The 11,111-nt window shown below is 39.5% G+C and overlaps 1 protein-coding gene across 1 annotated transcript in view; it reads left to right on the plus strand.

Moving 5' to 3' along the window:
- Positions 1-3,039: 3,039 nt before the first annotated feature.
- LOC106942417 (lipid phosphate phosphatase-related protein type 5-like) overlaps positions 3,040-11,111 on the plus strand; it is a gene marked incomplete at its 5' end in the record, with an annotated part of 17,048 nt that continues 8,976 nt past the window's right edge. The window contains 3 exons of the mRNA XM_015025688.1: positions 3,040-3,344; positions 8,720-8,896; positions 10,026-10,160. Of these exons, the coding sequence (XP_014881174.1) occupies positions 3,040-3,344; positions 8,720-8,896; positions 10,026-10,160 (617 nt within the window). The remainder of the gene's footprint in view (positions 3,345-8,719; positions 8,897-10,025; positions 10,161-11,111) is intronic.

The raw sequence follows: 11,111 nt of genomic DNA on the forward strand, positions 1-11,111 counted from the left end.
TGGTCTCGGGTTAGGTGGTCTTGAACACAACACTGCCTTTACCCAATTTTTACCCTTGAAAATTAGGTAAAGTTACCAATTTTTTTGAACTATCACACTGTCATAAGTTTTATCCCAGGGAATGGTGGGATGGCACTCCTGCTGGTGCTTCTACTCCAGTCCCTTGGTATTCAGCCTCCACCACTATACAGTCCAGAGTTGGCTGGTGGGGGTCCGGTAGGCGATGCCTCCACTCTTCCAACCTGCTCATCTCAGTTCCAAGTCCTGATGGGGATGGAACCTGTCAGTCTACTTCCCTGTTTGCCTGCCATCCCACATTCTTCATCTTCTCACCTGCTCCACATCATTCACTCCATAACTTGCATCTGTTCCATCACCAATATATGATCTAGTCATGTGAGTAGATCTATCTGGGATTCCTTCCATGCCTGTTTTTTATTCCCTCTTCTCAACCAAGCCTTCCGTTTCTAAATTTCTGGCTCTTGCTTTGTCCGTCCTGTAGATGGCGCTCCCTAACATTTCTGGTCAGCAACTCTCGCTATGCAGAACCGTAACTACCACTCTGACAGAGTGGCCATCACAAAGTTCTGATCTCAGAACTAAAACACTGTTTGAGCCTACAAACCTGACCCAGTTTCACCAGAAAGAGACGGACCAAATTCCAGCAAGCCACTGGGAGAAGCAGGTGAAAGGAAACCCCAAACATTGTACAGTTTAAAAAGTAATTGTAGCAAATTCTAAGGAACTGTATGTAAACTTATAAATTTGAGGAAAGTAAAGACAAAAATGTTGCTCTCAAATGGGAGAGAGAATTTGGGATTTAGCTCTGCCTACTCTGATACTTAGAAAACAGAAAATAATTTTGCTCATCCTAACTGACCTGAAAGAGAGGCAGTTCATTCTAATTAACTGTCACAGTGAGACGAAAAAGTTGTCTTTTTGAAGAGTGGATGGAAATATCCTAGTCCAGTTGTTTGACAGAGGGATGGCCTTTACTCCATGAGCATCTGCTCAGAACACACACACAGTATTTCTCCACAGCAGCTGTGACGCCATTCTGTGTTCAAAGAAAGCAGGCTAGGTCTGATTCATGTCCTGCTAAGCAAGTTTTGCTCTTTCTGGTCCCTGAGTCAGAATGAAGGAAGCTGGGGGTGAAAGCCATCCGTAAAACACAAAGAGCCAAAGAAACTGGGACAATGTCAGAAAGATAAGGAGCGTGGTGACTACACAACAACTGAGTCACACGACGCTTGACTAAACCTATTTGATGCTTGTTAAGAAGTGAAGCTGTCAGCATCTAGACCAGCTTCACACTCTGTTGGTAAGACAGGAAAGACAATGAGTTCAGCTGATGACAACCAAACTCCTCTGATGCCGCGCTGCAGTCTCTAATCATAGGTTTCTCTCAAAGCCTGCAAGATTTAATTAGTGTTGCACAAACACTTGACAGGGACTTGAGAAGCTGTGAATGTTGCTCTGACAAATAACACTTATCAGATGTTTGTGCATACATGTGTGTGCGTGTGTGTGTGAGAGTGTGAGACTGTATATGAAAAACCTGCCTGAGTAAGCACCTGTTGGATAATTCAGACTGACAGAGGATTGGACTATAGCAGAGTGGAGGCAATTATTCTGTTAAAGCCTTTCAGTCACTGAAACATAAAGGCCGGTTGGTCGGTTTGAGTGGCTGAGTGAACGTGGTTCAGGGAGTATTAAAATCAAGAGATTCTGCAGAAACATCCTCAGGTCTGTGCTGGTGGAAGTTGAGCTTCTACAGCACAACTGGACTTTTCACACTATCCTTCTGGATGTTAACTTAGTTCTTGGTAAGCAAGTAAATTAATAAATGGCATAATGTAATGTTGTGGTGACTATTTAGTTTTTAATAACCTCTTTTTGTGATGAGACAAAAATATACTTTTTCTTTTGCTGTTTTAGAAAGAGCAGTCCATTTTGACAGTTTTCCATTTCCAGGCCATGTTAAAAACCATTCTAATTCAGGTTTTCAGCAGGTCTTATAATGTCAAATCAAAGGAACTTTCACTTCCATTTTTTGTTTTGGATTCTTTTAAAAATTTAAAAGTTATTACTCTTTTTTTCTTTCAATCTAAATAAATATTTAGATTTATTTAGAGTGAATAAATATCTACATTTTGTAATAAGATGCATATAACACATTATGGTTATATACATCTAAATAATTATAATACTCATATGCATTTAAATAAAGGTTTGTAACCTTTATTTAAAAAAAAAAGGTTGCAGACCTTTATTTTTCAAAAAGGTCTGTAACCTTTATAAAAAATGTTTTTTTTTTTTTTTTACATATTTGTTGAAACTGTCACTATGTGGTGTGTGAAATAAATCAGGTTCATCCAGCTTCTTCTGGTACTATCTAGAAACAACCAACCAAAGTCAGAAGGGGGTCTTAGAGCTGGCAATCAGCCCGTGGATGGTGCTGCTCATCCTTTCCCTCCCATAGACATTGCTTTGCTGCAGCTAGCCCAGCCTGTCATGAATACTGAGGCTAGTTAGCATGGCTACGCTTTTCCTGTAATTGTAAGTTGTTTCTCCACCTTTATCACATTGAGCAGCAAGTACCTAAGGTCGATTGACAGCACTTAGACCCTCCTCCTGGCTCTGATTGGTTGTTTTTGGTCGGGAGTAGTGCATTTCTTCAGATGGCAACAGCAGCAGAGGGAGGTGAAGGAGATCAATCTTTTCTCTTAATATACCATCAAGACGTGGTAACAATTTTGGCAATTATGTAAATTTTTTAATGAAAGTTACATATTGCAGCTTTAAATAAATTGCGTAGGGAAGAAAAACCCTTAAAAGTTAATGACATACAAAGAAATCCTTAGGATCCATAACCCATGGTTTTATATACATACATACATAGACTTGAAACATGATTTTTAAAAACTCATAAAATCAACCCTAGCAAAGTGAATTATTATTATTATTATTATTATTATTATTATTATTATTATTATTAAGATCAATGAGGATTTCTCTGACATCAGATTTGTGATCTAGTTTGTCCTGTTTATGATCTGTGGTCCACCTCTTCAGCTTTTATTTCTTCCCCAGGAGTCTACGCCTTTGGCCTCTTCACGGTTGACATCTTCGTCAATGCAGGGCAGGTAGTGACAGGGAACTTGGCGCCATACTTCCTGACAGTGTGTAAGCCAAACTACACAGCACTCGGGTGTCAACAGGCGCTGCGCTACATCAGCCACCAAGAGGCCTGCACAGGGAATCAAGACGATGTCCTGAGGGCCCGCAAGACCTTTCCCTCAAAGGAGGCTGCTCTCAGCATCTATGCTGCTCTCTATCTGGCTGTGAGTTTATCTTTCTGATCTGTGGGCCAGATTAATCTTACAAGCACTCTGATCAGTTTAGCTGTATATCTACACTGTTTTCTGAAGGTTGCTGGTTCAGTTTTTCTTTCTGTTCGCTGTATTTTTGATTGCTCTGTGAAGGGCCCTCCAGTCATGTGGTTTTGGACTGCCAGTTACTCCCTGCATGGAGTAGAGAGCAGATTGCCTTTGTTATCTTTGTTATGCAATGCCCTGTGTGTAAAGCTATATATATATATATATATATATATATATATATATATATATATATATATATATATATATATATATATAAGGTGTGAATTGAGTGGTTAAGGATGTAATGGATGGCTAGGGCTAGGTTGTAGAAATGAATGGAAGTCAACTCAAAATCCCCACAAAGACAGCTTAAAAAATGTGTGCTCACGCCTATGTGTATAGCTCAGCAAAACTCCGCTCAGGGTGAAAATATATCAGGAACATCAGAGAGATGTTCACTGTTTGAGAAAGCCTCCTTTAGGCATCCATTTGAGTCTGCTAAACTTGTGTCCAGAGCTTGAGGTTTCTGCTCAGACTGCTCTACCACCAGACCAGGCAGTGAAGTACAAGGTCACATCACAGATTACCATGACAATACGGAGAATGACATGAGTTTTAGTGTACTGTGATACGTACTTTCATTTCTCAATTAATTAATATAGATGGATGATAAAGCAGTAAAAATATTTTCAGTCTCTTTCCTGTTCATTTCCTGCAGCAGCAGTGATAAGGATATGTGTGCCATCGATACACTCTGTCATATTTGGCAGGTCTGGGAAATGACAGCTTAAAAGGTGACTGACCCCAGTCTGAGATGGTACACAATGTCTGCTATAATTGAATCTTATTTCAAACAGGCCTATCTAGCTTCAGAGGATTTAACATCACCAAGCAGAGTAGAATCCTGTGCAAGTCTAATCTATCTAATAGGTTTGTGCCTCAGTAAAATGTGTCATGAGTGGAAAGAGGCATCAGTGCAGTGGCTTCTCATTCATTAACACAGTGCTGCCTTTCTGCATCGCCGACATCATCCAGGATGCAACTACTTGCACACGAATGTAGAGCAATAACTGGATATAGCCTGCAGACATTGCTGACGTAAACATCCAGTTTAGGTCAGGAAATCCTTCTGGAGTATTGTACATTTAAGAATCCTTCTGCTGGGATAGACAGTGGTGAGAAAAAGTGTTTGTCCCTGAATCCAGTTGAGATGCAGTGTCATGACCTCCAAATGGTGGTCCACACTTGAAAAGCCTCCAATATGGCTTTATGGCCACAATTTTGCAAAGATGAGTGGATCAGTGGTTCTCTGTAGTGATGCAGAAGGCTCATTGCAACTCATGGCAAATGCTTGATTACAGACGTTACCTCTAAAGGTAACGTCTGTTAGACGTGTTGGGAGACAACCTGTGTAGGGTTTACCTTTATCTCATTTGTGTTTCCTTTGTGAAACATTTACATCTAATTGAAAAAGATAATAAATCCTATGCATCATGGTTTAAGTATAGAAATCCAGTTAGGACTGCTTGCTTCAGGTGGGCGGGGTTCTGTAGAAACTCAGACTTTCTTAAAGAAAACCAAGCAGGCTGTCTTCACAGAAGCTGTTACCATGGTTATATAATTGAAGTTTGATTGCATGTATATACCTCGCTGACTTAACCTGTTGGTCTCAGGTTGTCATTCACAATGACAGGGGTGTCAAACTCCAGTCCTCAAGGGCCGCTGTCCTGCAGTGTTTAGATGTGCCACAGGTAAAAAACAGTGGAATGAAATGGCTTAATTACCTCCTCCCTGTGTAGATCGGTTCTCCTGAGCCTTGCTAGTGACCTAATTATTATTTTCAGGTGTGGTGCAGCAGAGGCACATCTAAAAGTTGCAGGACAGCGGCCCTTGAGGACTGGAGATTGCCACCCCAGGTTAAACAGATTGTTCACAAAAGTTGCTTTGTGGAGTAGGCCCTTGTACTCCCTGTGGGTATTTACATCTCTTCAGAGACCTTTAAACTGTCAGAGTGATGTTTCAAAGAATGCTTTCTATTAATTCATTCTAGGACATTCTATGTCCTTTTATGAAGACATAGAAAATTCAGTTCCTAAGAAAAGAAGAATATTATGTCAAGCCAACAAACAAATATTTTTAACACAAAAACAATGTTTCGTGATGTACACAATCATAGAGATAACTGCTGATTGACAGTAAATCTTCAAGAGGTTATGGCTAAAGAAGCTGGCTGTTCAAAGTACAGTGGCCAAAGAAACAACCCAAGATCTAACCAGCTGTGGCTCATAATACAGCTGGAGAACTGATAGCTTGACACAAGGAAGTACAGAGTTCTGGGGCTGAGTTGGAGTGGATGTCTCCAGACCCAACAAAGGAGCCTATAAAGGGTCATGTCCAAATTGCAGAGCTCGTAGACCGAGAAGAGGAGTTCAGAAAGTCATGACAAACTCTGTAGATTGTGTTAGGGCCACTGATGCCAGGATCTAAGAAGCAGTGGACAAAAGCTAGAAGGCCACAGAAACCCACAAAAAAGCTCTTATGACCGTTAAAGTGCCTGAACTGATTAAGGAGCTTTGGAGGACATCTAGGAGGCTGTGGACACACCATTAGTTGGTTCTTACCAGCTAATGGAGTTTGAAGGTCTGCTGAATGGTTGCCAAATCTGTCATTGCGGCTCTGGAGTTTGATGGAGACAATTCTCTGGATGCAGACCAGCTGACCTTCTTGGGACTCATTAAGAGAATAGGAACTGGAATCAGAAAAGGAACTTCTTTGGCCCTCTTTTGGAAAACTCTAAAAACAAGAAATTAACATCCTCAGCCCCCTTGTCAGAAAGCAGGAAACTTAAACAGAGGCAAACTTGTCAATGCCCCCTTGAGCTCAGGAACAAGAACACAAAGGGAATCCTCTGAAGGCAGAGACATCTGGTCCCAACAGCACAGAAATCAGTTGTTAAGACCTTTGTTTTAGTCAACATTTATTACACTTCGCTAATCCTACTTACTATCTGCAGTGTTGTCCTCACCTCAAACTTCAAAAGCATTTAAAGTTCCAGGATTAACTTTTTACACATATGTAGTTAGATTTCCAGCTAAACCAGGCTGCCACAGAGTTTTTGAACAAGTCGAATAATTATGAGTGTCACAATTTTTAGGTTCAATATATACTTTACATATGCACTACTTCTACAAAACCAGCATAGCTGTAAATGTCACAGCAATAACTCATTAAAGCTTTTGAATTTAATGCTGCGCTGTTCAGACCCTCAGTGCAGACACCTCATCATGCTGGATACTTGAAGTGGTTGACAGTGCTAGGTTCTGTTCATTTATTCATTCAGCTTGTTGTTTATCAATTGTGGGCACTCACACTCACAGGCTGAGAGCAAACAAACTTCTAGCCTGATAGCCATGTGACAGAGGCTGCAGCTTCAGCTTTCTGCTGTTCCCTCTAGGTGACGATGCTTTTAATCTACTTCACATATAGTATTAAAGTGCTTATAACATTACCCTTAAGTATTTCAGAACAGTTTTGGCTTTGTGCTTTTTATGATCTGTATGCATCCTACTAAGTGATTCTAAGCAGTAATCAGATATGACGATGCATAACAATTCTTCTGCATCTACTGAAGCTTGTAAACATTAGTACTTCATCAAGAGGTTTACAGTTGCAACACATAAAAGGCAGCATTAAGCTATTGTTCTGAAGCTGAACAATAGCTTCATATCTCTAACAGAGTATGAATGTCCTATCAAAGAAGTAAATAATCTTTGGTCCCAACATTGTTTATCTGATTTACATCTCTTAAGATGTAGTTATGGTTAGTATCATCAAGGTGTGGCAGACTGAACTCGGCTCTGACTAAGACTAGGTTACCAGGCTGTCAGTCAAAACCTTGAAAGATTAGTTTCTAATTTTTGGGCTGGTAGTAAGCATAGTGATGTAATTATCTATTATTTATGTTTTCATTCAGGCATTTTGAAAAACAACAACAAAAAACATACTAATCTGTCTGCTTTTGAAAAATATGGAAGAGTTTAAAGAGGAAATATGAAGTGGGTCACTAGATTGCTTTAGGAAACATGGACTGTTACCATGACAACTACGTTCTAGATTATGATTTGTTTGGAACGTATTCAGTAATAATGCAAACATCAATATAACCTATGATTGGTGTATATGCAGTAGTATTGAATAAATGTTACTATTACTGAAAAGTAATTTCAGCAACGCGGTTCACTATACGACACATTATATATATTAATTTCACTCAGACTGATGAGACTGTATCTAATAATTATGCTGATTTTCTGCTTACAGCTGATAAAACCACGTCTGTCTGCCTATATGGATCAATCTGAATAATAATAGCGGGATGAAGGGGTTAGGAAAGAGAAAATAGAGATGATTTAAGTGGGCCTTGAAGGAAATTTTGTGCTCAAATGAAGAATTATAAACTGTCCTTAGAGGCTATCTGCTGCTTCAACACAAGAGATTAGTAATTAGAGCCAAAGACAAGCCATATGTGTCTCCCTGCCTCGCTGTCTCTCTGGAGTTGACCCTACTGGCACTAAATCAAGGCCAGACTTGTTATTAACATGCATGTGTGCCATAGTTTCACAATTGTGTTCAAGAAAAAGCTCTAATGATGAATCTGCCTCAGTGATGACACAGGGTTTTGAGACCTGGAAGTGTGTAAAATCACTGCTGCATCTAAAACTGCACAGATTCATAACTTAACATGTTCTAAGAATGATTCAGCTGTAATGAATCCACCATGTTGTATGATTTCTGTTTCTTTTTAAGTTGGTCTGGATTTTTTTATGTTTTTTTCTCCTTTGTGAGTTTTTATTAGATTCTTTAGAATGTTGCCTCCTTGGTTTAACTTTTCTTCTTGAATTTATCTCCTAATCTCAGTTTCACAGATTTTAGCTCTTCTTTTACCTTTTAATTTTAGGTTCTTTATCAGTTTTTTCTCTACTTCTGGTCTGGTGTTGTCTTAACAGTTTCCTGGTGAGGGTGAGGGCGGGGCTTTGCCTTAGCTGCAACAAACTACTCCCATTAACATTTCTGGATCACTCCAAAAATCCTCAACCGTATCCATGTCACTAACACAGCAATCCACAACAACAAAACCTATATTACCACCTGACCAGTAGCACCTTGAGCCACAATGTCACAGTGGCCTGTCCCTCTAACTGCCTAACCAGAATCTAACTTTACTCCCCTGAGCCTCCGAATGTTGAATTGATGGTTTTTATGCACTAAAGGCCAAGATAATGAGCAGAATCAACTGAATAGGGCTGTCATCTCACCCGGTCATGTGTTTCTTCTGGTAGATGTATGTGACCTTCACGGTCCAGGCCAAGGGGACGCGCCTGGCCAAGCCTGTCATGTCTCTGGGGTTCATGTGTCTTGCCTTCCTCACTGGCCTGAACCGTGTGGCGGAATACCGCAACCACTGGTCGGATGTCATCGCAGGTTTTATCATTGGCATGGCCATCGCCACCTTCCTGGTGAGAATCACACATTTTTGTCACTATGGAAACATTTCTGTTTAGGAGAAGCAAAGTCCTCATCCTGACAGTAGCTGGGGAGGGCGGGGGGGCATCCATTACCTCCACACAACACCAGAACTAGTGATGTGTTTCTTAATGTTATAGTTAGAGGACTAGAATACGAGTTGTGAGGAGATTAGACTGTGGTTCAGCTTTTTGTCATTATTCATATTCTAATCCTCATAGATCACTATTTCTCAGTTCTGGTCCTCATAGACTCCTGACCTGCAGGTTTTTGGTGTTTCCTTTCTGCCACACACCTGACTTGAATTAGTGGTTGATTAACAGGCTTCTGCAGCTCTGGATGGCTGCAGAGGAGGTCATGCAATCATTTGAATTAGCTGATCTGGAACAGAGACACATCTCAGACATGCAGGACAGCAGTTCCTGTCACAGCCAGTTAGTCAAGTTAACACAAATACTTTAATATTTGTAGTGCTGTGAAAAAGGACTCCCCCTGTTATTGATATATGTTAAAAATGATTTTATTAGCGGGATTATTCATAATCCTTAATAATATATTTGATAGCTTTATCCTTAATATCAGACAAAATTACCCTGAATAAATTAAAAAAAGTAAACATAAATACTTTAATGATCACAAAAGAAAATGAAATGTTGCATCTCATGATCCAGTTTTCTTCAGAGAGCTGTTGTCGATGGAGATGGCTGTGGACAGGAAAGGTCTCCTATAGCAGTCTGTATTACAGCAATTCTGAAAAAGCCCTGGCTGAACATACTGTTTTTCTATGACAATTTCATGAAGAGGATACATTTTCTTGATTTTACTAAAGTCCTTCTTTGCACCATCATCTCCTGAGGTTCCACAGTCATCCAGAGAACAGAACCTTTCCTGCTACTCTGTGCTGTAGCAAAGTGAAACCTCTGAATCAGCAGCTTCATGGTGTCTGCATCTACTCAATCAAGTGAAAATTGTAGCTTGAACCTCAGAGCCACTTTTTCCATAACCCTGAAGGAGCTCCACTCCTCACAGCACTGGCACCCTGAGGACACAGCCAGCTCAGAGCACCCTCTACTTTTCTGCTGTGTGTTTCTAGTAACCATTGTACTGTCATTGTTTCTGTAGGTGGTGTGTGTCGTTCATAACTTCAAAGGCAAGCTGCTGCTGAATGAGGACTCTCCTGCTGAGCCGCAGCCCAACGCAGCCATACTGAACATGGGTCACCTGGACAGTCCTCTGGAGAAGTACATCGCTTCCCAGGTTGGTGAGCACTTCACACGTCAGGTTTGGCAGAACTGCCCAAGTGAAAAAAAAGTATACTTTAGTATATTTCAAACATACTTAAATTTGTGAAAGTACACTTTAAGTATACTAAGTATTAAGTGTACTACCTATAAGTATATCTGAAGTAAACTAAAAGTATACTTGTACCAATTTCGAAATTAGAACTTTAAACACACTTAAACATAATTGTACCAAAATACACTTTTAATATATTAAATAAAAGTATACTTTAAGTGAGCAAAATATATATTTGCCCAAGTCTAAATATACACTTGCTCAAGTATATTTAAAATATATTTTGTGTATATTTAAAAATATATGCTCAAAATATAATTTCTAAAAGTTCACTTAACACTACTTTAGATTATTAATTTCAGTATGTTTTAAATTACACCTCAGTGTACATTTTAGGCTAATAAAGTATACCTTAATTTTCTTTATTTAACCAGGTGAACCCCATTGAGATCCAGATCTTATTTTCAAGAGGGACCTGGGCAGAAGTCTGCATCACGCAGCAACCTGATTACAAAATAAAACTAATTAATACATATGCAGAAGTATGTTTTTAGGCATCTATAAAGTACTTTTCATGTAATTTTTAGGCATACTTTTTAATTACCTACAAAGTATGTCTTTTTAGGTACCTTAATAATCTTTTACTATTTTTGTTAAAATTGCAAAGAATAAAAAAGTTATAATCATGATGTAATGTTAAAGAAAGTACCCAATCCAGTTTCAGATAAGATCAATAATCAACGGCATTAGCTCCAGTTCACACTCCAGACCAGATGGTGGCGGTATTGCACACTGTCATTAAAAAAAACAAAAAAAAACGCCATAAAGAGAAAAAAAAACTTGAACGCAGGGAAGATAACAGTCACCATAGACATAAGAATAGACGCCTCATTGACCGCTGTCACCTATTGT

Source organism: Poecilia latipinna, unplaced genomic scaffold (genome assembly GCF_001443285.1).
Source record: "Poecilia latipinna isolate Pla-1442-1.1 unplaced genomic scaffold, P_latipinna-1.0 Scaffold4261, whole genome shotgun sequence".
NCBI lineage: Eukaryota > Metazoa > Chordata > Actinopteri > Cyprinodontiformes > Poeciliidae > Poecilia > Poecilia latipinna.